Source organism: Mirounga angustirostris, unplaced genomic scaffold, assembly GCF_029215605.1.
Source record: "Mirounga angustirostris isolate CCGP_5_RB_7025 unplaced genomic scaffold, mMirAng1.0.hap1 SCAF_7, whole genome shotgun sequence".
In the NCBI taxonomy this organism is placed as follows: Eukaryota; Metazoa; Chordata; class Mammalia; order Carnivora; family Phocidae; genus Mirounga; species Mirounga angustirostris.
This window is the reverse complement of record NW_026991715.1, coordinates 150339399-150352808: the sequence shown is the minus strand read 5'-3', so window position 1 is coordinate 150352808 and position 13410 is coordinate 150339399. Positions and strand designations below refer to the sequence as shown.

The 13410-nt window shown below is 45.6% G+C and overlaps 1 protein-coding gene across 11 annotated transcripts in view; it reads left to right on the top strand.

Moving 5' to 3' along the window:
- Positions 1–39: 39 nt before the first annotated feature.
- The window catches only part of ADAMTS16 (ADAM metallopeptidase with thrombospondin type 1 motif 16), a 145647-nt gene continuing 132276 nt past the window's right edge, over positions 40–13410 (top strand). For 9 of the 11 annotated variants that reach the window (XR_006788494.3, XR_008505165.2, XR_006788495.3 and 6 more), the window contains exons 1-3: positions 40–303; positions 384–489; positions 7066–7391. Coding sequence is in view for 7 of the 11 variants with exons in the window: in XM_045863760.3 (XP_045719716.1) it covers positions 190–303; positions 384–489; positions 7066–7391 (546 nt within the window). In the remaining 4 variants the exon portion in view is untranslated. The remainder of the gene's footprint in view (positions 304–383; positions 490–7065; positions 7392–13410) is intronic. The other 2 variants (XM_045863764.3, XM_045863753.3) reach the window with 1 other exon arrangement.

Here is a 13410-nt window from a genome sequence, read left to right as displayed (position 1 = left end):
CACCACCGCGCCCGCCTCCTGGCCGCCACTCCGCCCCCCGCGCCGCGCGGAGCCGCAGCGATAACCCCGCGCGGGCGGCGGAGGCCCTGCGGGCAAGGTCCTGCGCGCGGCCGGCCGGGTCCTCGGTGCCCACTTGCCGCCGCCTGGCAGGGGCCATCCCGCGGCCCTGGGCACCTGGAGCGCCCCTGGATGGAGCGGCGCGTTCTCCCCGCGGGGACGCAGCGCGGGCGGCGGGCGCGGGGCGCGGGGGGCCCCGGCTGCGCGGCGCTCTGTGCCCTGCTGTTGGCCCAGGTGGCTGTGCAGGTGAGTCCCCGACGGGGGGGTGCCCCGCGTCTTCCCCCCTGCAGTCCCGGTCTCACCGACGTGTGGCCGCTGTTTTCCAGCAGGCACCTGCGTGCTCCGTGGGACCCGCAGCGGCCTCGCCAGGGAGCCCGAGCGCCTGGCGTCCCCCGGGTTCTGCGGCTCAGCCGGACTGGATGGAAAAAGGCGGTAGGTGTGCGGGGAAGGGGGGTCCAAGTCCTCACCAAGTGCCACTGGGTTCTAAGGTGCTGCGAATGTTCCTCCCAGGATGCTGCCTTGCCTCCTTGCCGTAGGAGCGAGCGCCCATGAGTCAACTTTCACCAATATTCATTTTGTATTCCGCTGTGAAACAGTAACGCTTACCAGCGTTATTACCAGAAGCGGTAGGGGGAAAAAACAAGCAATACATATTGAATAAGAACATTTAAAAAGCAAGGACTAATCTAGAGGTTTTATTAATTTATGCATTCAGGACATTAGAAAGCGCTTACTACTCCTTTCTCTACCCCTTCGCCCCCTCCTGAGCCTCCTCCGGCTTTTAAAGTGAAGCCTCTCTGTATACCCTTGATTAAAGAGCAGGAGACAAAAGAAAGCCGTTTTTGCTTAATACTGATCCAGTTAGTATGAAAGTGGATGCTATTCAGGAGTTGAGCCATAACTGTAACATAGTGCATGGAATGGGAAATGCGCGTTTGCGACAGCCCAAGCAATGCCCGAACTTTCTGCCACGATCTGGCGTACAAGTCTGATCCTCTTGCAATGCGTGGTTTTCCTTGTGCTGTTGGCAAGCTGCAGTTGTACATGTCACATCTCCTGGGAATAATCGGCCCTGCCCTGAACTGCCTTAGGCTAAAGGGAAAGGCAGGTGTGGGATGTCAGTTGCTGGGTGGTTTTTATCTGAACCCAGTCCTTTGGCAGTTGTTTTGTACTTTGCAACATTTCCAACAATAAATTGACATATCAAGTGTTAGTATTTTAGAGGAAGGACGAGGTTTGATTATCCCAGCTTATTTTCAGGAAATCTAGAAAAGTTAATAACTCAAAGTTTTTGAGCATAGTTTTCCATCTTTTATAAAGACAAGAATCTGACGCATGCATTAACTATTTGAATTCTGTCCCACTGAGTGAGTATGCGAATAGTCTATAAATACAGTGGTAGGTAGACGAACGCTGGAACAGAAGACCTTCAGCACCACCAGAGGGCGCTAGATGTAAGTGATATGAAACATAAAAATCCCTTAGGGCTCCGTTATTGCTGGAGAAAGGTAATTATCTATCTTTTGAAAGGTCACCTTCTTGGGCTTGCCCTTGTCTTCTTTCATGTTTCTCTCAGGATGCATTCCACAATCTAATTATCCATATTATATTTGTCTCTCCACACACACTTCTGAAAAAAAGAGTTTTTTGTTAAGTTCTCTAAAGTTCTCTAAAATCATGAACATTCATGAAGGTCTCAGGAGATTTTTCAGGGGACTGTATAACATTTTATTAAGGTAGGAGCAATACAGACAGAGAACCATTTCCGGAAGGAGAAGTCAAAGGCTCCCTGCCCAAGTGAGCTTCCCCTGCTCCTGGCCAGGACGGACTCCTGGGAGCTGGACTCTAGCCTGGCTGGCATGCGGTTCGAAACACCTGGCACCTCGGCTGGTGTCACAAGCCAAGCATTGCCACGTCATGCACATACCTCGCCTGGTCAAAAACTGGCAGGGAACGTGTGAGCCGTCATCCATGAAGTCATAGCCTAGTGGACAAAGTCCAGCCCCCTACCTGCCTACCCTCTGTGTGTTTTAGGTCTTTAATTAGAAATGGCCAAGTCCAGGGGCGCCTGGGTGGCTCATCTGGTTGAGCGACTGCCTTCAGCTCAGGTCATGATCCTGGAGTCCCGGGATCGAGTCCCGCATCGGGCTCCCTGCTCGGTGGGGAGCCTGCTTCTCCCTCTGACCCTCCCCCCTCTCATGTGCTCTCTGTCTCTCTCATTCTGTCTGTCTCAGATAAATAAATAAAATCTTAAAAAAAAAAAAAAAAAAGAAAGAAAGAAACGGCCAAGTCCAGAGAGAGTGGGTGTTACCAGAGGGCTTTCACACTACCAGAGCAAAGACTCTTTCTGCTCAGCAGGTTCCTTGTTTCGCTGTAGAACAGTAGGGCCAGGGTGCACTTTGTGTAACTGTTGCATTTCTAGGTATCTGTTACACAGATTGGCTTTGGGATCGCTCTTTTTGGCCATAAGGTTTGTTTCCCGCATAATTCAGCCTTTGATTTTCCTCCGTGTCCGAAGCAGTTCCGCAGCGGGAAAGAGAACGCCCTCTATTCTTGATGCCATGGTGGATAACTAAACCGTTTTCAGACATTTAAGTACGCCTGTTTCATTTTGGCTGATTCAGAGTTGTTTTTCCTTAGTGGGAGATTTTAATGTTTTTCCTACAAATTTGCCTTTGTAATAAAAATAGAGGCTCCTGTTAAGAGCCAAGATGTATCACAGATTTGTTAGCTTTTGATTCTAGAGTAAGTTATGCTTCCAAGGCAAGGTTTAGAAGTTCTTTAGAGATGGGTTTCGTCGTACATAATAGACCTGTTGTTTGTGTGTGTGCATTGGAAGATTACATTGATCTACATTCAAACATTTGGGGAATATGAGACAGGGTCGTCTCTTTCAGGTAGCGTGCTTGTTGATCTTACTTTTTATTTTTTATTTTTTATGTTTATTTTTTTAAGATTTTATTTATTAATTTGAGACACAGAGATACAGAGAGAGAGCATGAGCAGGGAGAGAGACAGAGGGAGAGGGAGAAGCAGGCTCCTCGCTGAGCCAGGAGCCCGACGCGCGGCTCGATCCCAGGACCCTGGGATCGTGACCTGAGCGGAAGGCAGACGCTTAACGACTGAGGCACCCAGGCGCCCCGTGCTTGTCAATCTTTAACGACAGGCTCTTTGGAGCCCGGATTTAGGGCATTTTCTGGTTCCCATGGGGTAAACGGGTCAAAATACTCGCACCGTTATCGCTTCCAAGCTATGGATGTGATGTCACTGAGTACAGGGGTAGGATGCAAGGTGCAGATCTGCTCTCGGCAGCTGTTAGGAACCAGCCCTGCATGCTCAGGTGGACTACACTTCATGCATTCAGCTTGAAACCAGAGTGTTCTTGGACTTGAGGCTGTGGTCAGAAGACCTCTTGAAATCAAGGAGTTCTGACCACTGACTGGAATAGCCATATGTGAAGTTTTTCTCCTTAACTAAGGGTGAATAGGATACAGGTCTCATTTAAAAGAGTCTCAAACAGGGGTGCCTGGATGGCTCAGTTGGTTACGCATCCAACTTTTGACTTCGGCTCAGGTCATGATCTCGGGATCATGGGATTGAACCCCGTGTCTGGCTCCAGGTTCAGCTGGGAGTCGGCTTGAGATTGTCCTTCTCTCCTTCCCTGTTCCTCTCCCCCAGCTCATGCTCTGGAGTGTGCTCGCTCTCTGTTTAAAATAAGTAAATAAAATCTTTTTTAAAAAGGTTGAAAAATAAAAGATTCTTAAAGATTAGGAATCGCACTAATTTTTTCTTGAAATCACAAGCCAATAGTTGTGGGGGTTATAATCTTAAAACATAAGCTCAAAAGTTAATTTTTTCAGTCTATTGCAGTAATGTATTGATTTATTTCCAGATAGTAATAGGAGTATGATGAGATGCCATGCTTATTTTGTTCATTCATTGAATTCTTTAGTGATGACCTTTTCCACATTCATTGACACATAACCAAGAGTACACATTTGGTAGAGAGGACTATTGCGGGACTAAATCAGGATTCCCCGCCTTGGCAGTATTATTACTTTGTCCCAAGAGCCTGTCCAGTGCATTGAAGACTCTGTAGCAGCATCTCTGGATTGGGTCGTTAGATCCCAGGAGCACCACTGTCCCCTCCCACTCCGTGACAGATGGAAATGTCTCCAGACATTTGTCTCCCCGGGGGTGTGGGAGAGGAATTGCTGGTTGAGAACCAGTAGACTAAATTGAAAAAACGGGTCTTCTTCCCATCGTGCATTTGCTTCCTCATTCTTGGGAACAGATTGTCATAGATTACAAAGCGTGGCTTTGCTGTTTCTGGAGCTGGTGGCCTGGGGCCAGCCTGTACCCGTCCTCCAGAGCTGATTGTTCCTTTCCTTTAAGTTTGGCAGAGCTGGTCACTGAAAAGTAAAATATGCAAAGCTATAGTGAAACAAGTCCTTTTAAAAACAAAATTAAAATACGCAAATCTCATCCCTCATCATTATTTTACTCTTATCTGTGCTCTTGTGTTATTTGCATTATTCGTTTCTGTGTGCGGGAGATACTCCGTGTGTACTGGTGTGTTACTGGGTATCTCTTCCGTGCTCCACATGGAGTGACATCACCTTGGTGCTGGAGATCAGCCACGGTGGGAGTCTTACACCGGGGGAACTGGCAAATGCGGTAAAGCAGGCCGTTTATTCTTTCGCCTCAGATAGCTGGTTGTCTAGCATTTATCAACAGGATGCTGTATGTGTTTATGTAAAAGAGCCTTATCAGTCGCTATTTTGAGAGTAGATACTGTAGAGATACTAAAGAGTAGATACTCCCCTCCAGATAAAGGATGCATGTTATATGTCCTCCAAAACAAAGGTCATAAGAATGTGGCTTATATCATCTGGAAACAATTTGATTTCTTTAAGTGGTAATCATGTGTTTATGTGCAATAAATGTGCTGATTAGGCAGTGTTTGGAAGTGTCCACAGCCTCTGTTGGAATAGACACAGACTTGGGGTGGGGGGAGAGGGGTCCCCTGAGAGTCCCGGGGGCAGAGTGAAAGGGGCAACACCTCCACTTGCGCCAGCCTCCCCCCTCCATCAAGGAGGCTGGGGATGTGGAAGGCAGTGGGGAGAAACTGAGGTAGAAAGGCATGCACACTTGTCTCTCAGACTGGCCCAGGACAGCCTGCAGTCACATCCTTACACCAGACGAGCAGATCCCTGACTTGTTTCCCCTTTCTCCTGTCATTGCACACAGTTGAGCCAGAGTTCTTTTATTTTCTTGGTTTCCTAAGTAAAACAGGAAACAGACCCAATAAAGTTTGCCCTCTGGGACACAAATGCTCTACTTCGACATAGATTTTGATGGTTGGTCGTCCTGTGATCTGCTATAACCCGCTGCCCGTGACCCTCAGGGTACCTGTTGATCCTTGAGTGGCAGGGCCAGGCCCCTGAGGTCGCACATCGAAGCTGTTGCCCGGAGCAAACGGCCTCCCTGGGGTCGCCAAGGCCAGAACCGATCGTTGGGTTATCCTGCCACTGGATCGAGTTCACTGCCGGCCCTGGACACACACCTTGCCACTGGCTTCAGCATGGGGGGATCAAGGCAGGGCCTCACCATCTGCGGCCTGCTCTCTCTCCCCCAACCCACCATGTGCCATTTCTGATCGGTGCTGGCTGCCTGTCCTGTTCAAGTGTGACCTTTCCCTGTTCCTGACGGCACAGGGACCCATGGACGGACACCTGCACTGAAACAGATTGGTTGTGAAGAAAACCTCATTTTTCCAGAAAAAGTTATTACCCAAATACTGCTTACTTCTGACCAAACACCATCTCTGTGTTTTATCTTATGACTCTAAGAAGAATGTCCAACTCGCACTAAAGCAGAAAAGAGTCCCGGTTATGAGACTTTCACAGCTTCCTGGGTGCACATTTTATAATGAAAGGAGCTGCAAAGCTTCTGTCTATGCTTTCCACAGAGAGGGCCACGCTGTGACATTGTCGGCCCCTGATGCCCCACAGGCCTGTGTGGGTGCCCTGAAAGCAGAAAGCCCCTTTCTTCACATTTCAAAAAATTACGTATTTGAATGTGTTTTAGGCTAGTATACTATGAATCAGAGTGGGCAGAAGACCATGGTGCACATTGGGGAAGACCCTGGGTGGTGAACTCTGATGTCATGCCAAGAACTCAGGCCAGTGAGCGGGCGGACAGCAGTATTCAGTGGGAGCAGACCGTGTAGGAAACGTTAGCATCTGGAATATGTCTGCATATGATTTGTAGGATTCCTTGATTTAACAATTAACTGTTAAAATATTAAGCAGCAAAGTATAGCCATCGTAGTTGTCTTTTTTTTTTTTAAGATTTTATTTATTTATTTGAGAGAGAGAGAGCACATGAGAGGGGGAGGGCCACAGGGAGAAGCAGACTCCCCGCTGAGCGGGGAGCCCGATGCGGGACTTGATCCCGGGACTCCAGGATCGTGACCTGAGCCGAAGGCAGTCGCTTAACCAACTGAGCCACCCAGGCGCCCCGTAGTTGTCTTTTTAACTAATTTTTGATAAATTGTTGGTATTTTGAAGCTAAAGTTCATGTCAGCTCAATGAAAATTTTTATAAAAAACAAGCATGGCTAAAAAAAATATTTAGAACCATAAATGATCACATGTTATCGTGAGTGCAAAGTAAACATTATGAAATATAATCCTAAAAGTCCATTTTCGGATTTCTTTGGTCTGTGATTCGTTTTTCCTTTGGAGTGTTGTAGATTTTGCTGGATTGGGAATAACATATTTTGGGGCAGCAGAGACTTCTCTAAAGGCCACTTTGAAGATTTTCCCTCCTGACTATGATTATTCACATCCTACGGTACGGATTTGAGCTTGGCTCAATGCTGACATTTCCTCCCATCATTTTTATTGGGCGGAAGTGGCCTCTGGCAATAAATTATATTCCAAGACTGCCTGATTCTTTTCAGAATCCTGAATTTACTCAGCCACACCTTCTCTTTGTCTTTCAGAATATGACCTGGTGTCTCCCTATGAGGTTGACCACAATGGAGACTATGTGTCCCACGAAATCACACACCCTCAAAGGAGGAAGAGGGCGCTGGCCCAGCTCGGGGTGGAGTCTCTCCACCTTCGGCTGAAGGGCTTCAGGCACGACTTCCACATGGAGCTGAAAGCTTCCAGCAACCTGGTGGCTCCCGGATTTATCGTGCAGACACTGGGGAAAGGAGGTACTAAGTCCGTGCACACCTTCCCGCCTGAGGATTTCTGTTTCTATCAAGGCTCCTTACGATCCCACAAAAATTCCTCGGTGGCTCTCTCAACGTGCAGAGGTTTGGTGAGTACAGCTTGGGTGTGAGTGGTGTGTGATAGGGGACTGGGTGCTGTTTCCCTTGAGAGATTGTAGCTGGTTCCGCTATTATGGCAGGACACATTTCTTTGGTCTGTAAAAGCAGGAGGAAATCGCCAAGTAATACTCTCTAGAATATGTCGTTCTTTGGCACACTTGGCAATAGAAGCACATGCCCAGACTTCTGTTGTTTTACAAGAACCAGGGAAGAGCGCGCCAGTGTGAAAATTGTACTTCAAGCTCATGGCCAGGTCTGACATAGAGAACTTCCCAGGGGCCGCTTCCACCGTAACTCACTGGTCCGTGCAGCGCCGCAGAAATGTCTTCATTCCGAATAGAACAGCAGTACGAAACTGATGGGCCAGGTGGATTATTTGATCCGAAGCTGGGAAGCACTTTACCTCTGCCATTCTGTTGAGGATCACATGCTGACAGAATAGGGCCTTCGTTCCAAATGCGGTGATGAAGCCATGGCCCGGCGGCAGTCCAAGACTTCCTGGACCGATGAGTCTGTGGTACATTCCCCATTTTCTTAGTATCTGATGTAGACACTGAACATCACTTGAATGCTTCCGGTGGTCCCCTTTGCTGGGACCTTACAGTGACGATCGTCTGGCCCCATTGAGAAGATACCTGCATCCCTCGGGCTGCCCCAAGCCGAAATCCCAATGCCTTGTCTTTTAATTTTCTTAAAATACTTCCATATTTTTAGGGAAGAAAAGCTTAGCGGATACTTTTGAGTCTTGAGTACATTAATCATTCGGACACAGATGAGCAAGACAGGACTTAGGTAGCTGAGCAAAAATGTGTGGCCAAAATGTTTTAAGGTCTTGACCATAGTAAAGGTTTGGCAAACAGGTTTTTTTTTTTTTTTTAAGATTTTATTTACTTATTTGACAGAGCACAAGTAGACAGAGCAGCAGGCAGAGGGAGAGGGAGAAACAGGCTCCCCGTGGAGCAGGGAGTCTGACTCGGGGCTCGATCCCAGGACCCTGGAATCATGACCTGAGCCGAAGGCAGACGCTTAACTGACTGAGCCACCCAGGTGCCCCTTGGCAAACAGGTTTTTATATATTTATTATATTTCTAGAAAATGCTTTAAGTCTGTCTTAAATTTTTTTCTCTCTTGGAAAGAGGGAATTCAGACTCTGCATCTTATAAGGATTTTGTGCAAGTGTGTGTGGATACTGGATGGTGAAGCAGCATTTGTAACCAGTCCCTTCAAATACTACATATGTGCAAATGCTAAATCCCATTAAAATTTTTCAAAAAATATTAATGCCTGCTTTGCGTTTGGAATGGCTTGATTCCATGTCTACTCTAATTTGTAAAGGGCTTTTGATTGGAGAATGGCTACAATAGAGATTTCCCAAAGATAAGGTGGTGGTTATTTCGCATAATTTTTAGGATTGAAGACAGTGTGGCTGATTTCTTCCGTGTTCTCCCAAGAAGAACAGATCTTCCTTAATGAAAGGGCTAGAACTCTTCATAGAATTCACTAAAGGAAGAGATCTCTTCTTTGGCTTTCTTTCACGAAGGCTCAGACTGGAAATGGAAGCCATCTGTGTGGTAGGGAGGTATGCCATGACTTCAGAGCTGGTAGCCTTGGATTTGTTTGTGGAGATTGGGCGAGGTGCTTCCCATTAACCCAGCAGGGGTGCAGGTTTATTGATGCCCTGGGTCTCTGTGAGCCCAGGCTCTCCCGATGGCTGAGCCCTGCTCTGGAGTCGGTCCCAGGAGCAGAACTGGCTGGCAGCAGCTTGAGATGTCTGGGTCTCTTTGATCTCCATGGGAGTTAGCGGCTCACTTGTAAGTGACAACTACGTGTGAGATAAAGAAGTGAAAGAGCAGAAAAAAGACTCCTGTGAGTAATGAACCCTGGAATTTAATATTCTGGTCACTGGAATAGAAATCTGTATGCTTTCCCCATTAATCTTGCAAATACATTAAATCCAACTTCACTGATTATTTTGTCTGTAGGTGATCATGACAGAAATGACCTCAACCAGACTTATATGAGTGTGGGGTTCAGGGGCATTTGCCATATGATAGAACAAATCAGAAGCATTTTAAAGAAGAAAAAGGGAGGATAAGAAGTCATCTTTCATTAGCCAGATAATAACAAATACTGAATGGGATCATCCCTCAAGTGGCTGCCAAGTCTTTTATTTCTTTACTGATTGATATCTATCCCATTGCTCATCTTTCAAATCTCTTCAAGTATGATGAAAAATGGCATGGTTTTATATTAGAGGACAGCTCCTTTTTTGTTCTTTTTATTCTTGTTTTTTTTTTTTTTAATCTAATTAAAGTCCTAGGTTGATCTCAGTTAAGCTTTTGTTTTCCCCCCTCGGTGTTTCTGGTTGACCCAGCTATTCGCTGGCCATCAGGTGTCAGTAGAATTCTTTTTGGTTTGACCTGTTATCCCTCATACACCTCAAGGAGAGAGCATTTGGAAAACAAGATCCCTGGTAGGGGAGAAAAAAATATATATATATTCTGTTCTTCTGGTTTTACCTACAGTATGGGACTATCACCTGTAAGCTAAAATATATTGCTTAACTAAGAGTTTAATGACTTCAGGTAGAGAACATGCTTGACAATTGTGAGATGATGCAGTTTCCAATCTGATAGATCGTTTTCTCACCTGGTTCCCAGCTTTTGTGTTTGGGAGCACTTTGCCATCATTCTCTAAAAATGGATTTGAGGAACACCATCAAAGTTAAAAGCTGATTGCCTTATTTATAGTAAATAAATACTCTTAACAAACTAAAATGAGTGTTTTCCTGAGGGTCTCGTGAATAATAAATGCACTTCAGATCTGTGTTGTGTGATGAGAGAGGCAGGGAATGGGCAGTGTTGCTTCAGTGATGAAATAGGACACGTCTGGGTGCCAGGAGGGGCAGAGAGGGTGCGTCACCCTGCCTTGCTGGGAGGTGGCAGCATCCGCATATGGTTTTGGGGTAGTTTTGTCCAACCTGAATCCTTACAGTAGAAGCGGGGTGTGATGCCTGGTGGAGAAATAGGCTGCCCCAGGAAGGACTGATAATATCTGTCAAGGTCATGGAACTCTCCACTGCACCATCTGTAAACCCTAGGAAGACCTCTAAAGTCCTCCTAATATTGCCACCAAGAACCTTGACTCAAAATATTTCGTATTTCACTAAATAAGGTTATTTAAAAAAAAAAAAGGGTGGTGTGTATAGTTCTTAAGTCTCTACCTATTTGACATCACAGGTCTGTTGTGATCACCAAGCTTAGGCATGTGAAGGCCTGTCACACAGCACGTGCCTTTCCTGAGGCACCATGTGGTGACAATGTGGGAAACAGTGATGGTCAGGACAGTAGCGGAAGGAGCGACCCTAATTTATGGAGGGTTCTGTGCCACATGCTTGGCTATCATTTGTTATGTTGCTTAGCCTAATGGCCACGCTAACAGATAGGTACTATTTTTTTTAAAAGACAACTTTTTTGTTATGTAGTACATACATCATAGAGATTTCCCCCATTGGAAATGTATAATTCAGTGGTTTGTAGTATATTTCCAGAGTTGTACAAGCCTCACCACACCTAATCTGAGCCTCTGCATCACCCCAGAAAGAAAGCCCTGGCAGTCCCCATTCCCCAAGCCCCATCAGTCCTAAACCCCACTAATTTAACTTTCTGTCTCTGTAGATTTGCCTAATCTGGTAATTTCTCATAAAGGGAAGCATACAACTTGCGGTCTTTTGTGACTGGCTTCTTTCACTTGGTGTAATGTGTTCATGTTTCATTCACATTGTAACGTGTATCAAAACGTCATTATTTTTATTGCTAAACATACGACATTTTTTATCTATCCTTTCAGCGGTTGATGGATCTCACTGCCTGTGCTCTTTTTGGCTGTGACTATCACTGCTGTTTGTGTACAAGTTCTTGTGCAGACATATGTTCCGTTTCTCTTGTGTTTATACCTAGGAGTGTAATTGCTGGGTCCTATGGAAATTCTATGTTTAACATTTTGAGGAATTTCCAGACTGTGTTCCACATTAGCGTTCCCATTTTGTATCCTCCTAGCAATGCATGAGGATTCTGATTTCTCCTCATTCTGGCCAGCACTTATCCTCCTTCTTATTATAGCTGTCCTGGTGTGGATGAAGTGCTGTCTCATTGGGGCTTGGAGTGGCTGGATAGAGATCATTGGATGGTGGTTTGGTTGTTTTTATTCTTGTTATTGTTTAGTTAGTGGTTTTTACTTCCAGCACTTTGACGATGTCATCCTACTGCCTCTTCAGCCCTATTGTTTCTCTGGAGAAGTCTGCTGTTTATCTCATTGCAGTTTTATTGTGCATAGGAGTTGGGTTTTTTTTTTTATGGTTGTTTCAAGATTTTCTTTTTGTCTTTGTCTTTCTACATTTTTACTGTGATGTTTATGGGTGTGGGTATCTTTGTGTTCACCCTGTGGTACTCTCATTATGCATATATTGGTGTGCTTAATGCCTTACTACATTTCTCGGAGGCTCCACTCATTTTCCTTCATTTGCTTTTTCCTCTGTGCACTTCAAATTGCAACATTTTTATCAATTTATCTTCAAATCCACTGATTCCCTGCTGGCAGTTCAAATCTATTAAGTTTCTGTAATAAAGTTTTCATTTGGGATATTGTACTTTTTAACTCCAGAATTTCCATTTGGTTATTTTTATAATTTCCCTTATTCTGTATTTCATAAGTCATTGTCATTAGGCCTTGCTTTAATTCTTTAGACATCCTTCTCCTTGGTTCCATGAACATATTTGTAATAGTTGCTTTGACATAGTTCTCTACTAAGCCCCACATCTGGGTCCTCTCAGAAGCAGTTTCTGCGCCTGTCTGTTTTCATGTGTAGGGGTCACACTTTTTTGTCTCTTTGCATGTCTCATAATTTTCTGCTAGAACTTGAGCATCATAGAGAACATATTGTAGCAAATCTATAGATGCTGGCCGCACTCTGCCTCTGCAGGGCTTGACCTTATCCTGTGAGTGGAGCTCTGGATGAGGATGTTGGTGCCTGGTCTTCTCTGTTTTTGCTTCCTGGACGGCAGCCTGTATGTTACAGAAGAGCTGGCGTGGGGATGTTCAGGGCTTCATGCTGAGCCTGGAGTGGAGCTTCCAGCCTAAGAGTAGGGGTGGCCTGCAGAAGGCAAACCAGTTCCCATGGCCATGCCTGCCTGGTATAGAGCTTCTGCAACGTAGAACTAAGGAGAGGAGAGATGCTGGTGGCTTGTTCCTGCTTCTGTGGAAACAGTTCTAGAATGGACGTTGGGGGAACAAGGAGCCCTTGTCTTCTTGGCTGCACGTGTCTGGAGTAGAGCTCTGTCACATTGACTGGGGACAGGGTGAGTAGGTGACCAGACCATGGCTCAGATGCCACCAAATTTCCCCATCTTTCCAAGTTTCAATTAAATTCAATAGCTGATTCTCCACTTTTTATGACCTTAGGGAGTTTTATAGAAACTTTAAATGTCTTGGCTCTCTGTGTGTGTGTGTGTGTGTGTGTGTGTGTGATTTTTCAGCAATTAAATGATCATTTCACTGGAGAGCAGATCTACCTCACCCCTCACACTTCCATTTGGGAAGTCAGTCTCCAGTAGGTGCTATTATTAACACATTTTACAGATCATTGCCCAAGACCACTTTATTTTCCCCATTTTACAGATGACTCTCAAGATAATTCTTAAAAGAGTGAGATCTATGCCTAGGTAGCCTGACTCAAGAACCAGCACTTCAAACCATAGACTACTTTTGCGTCCCAAGATCACCAGGCTGTAGCTGCCCTCCAGGGACCTGCAAGATCATTTACGTGAATTTTCATGGCATCATCTTTGAACGCTCCCATAGGGGTCATGATTCTCTCATTTGTTGTCCAGTTCAGTGCCACCTTCCTCAGCATGTAGTCCTCTCAGAGCTTAGGATCCCCATTTATACTGTAGAAGGGGCCTCTTTTAAAAATATATATGGATGCATTCCGTAATTATTTATTTACAGGTT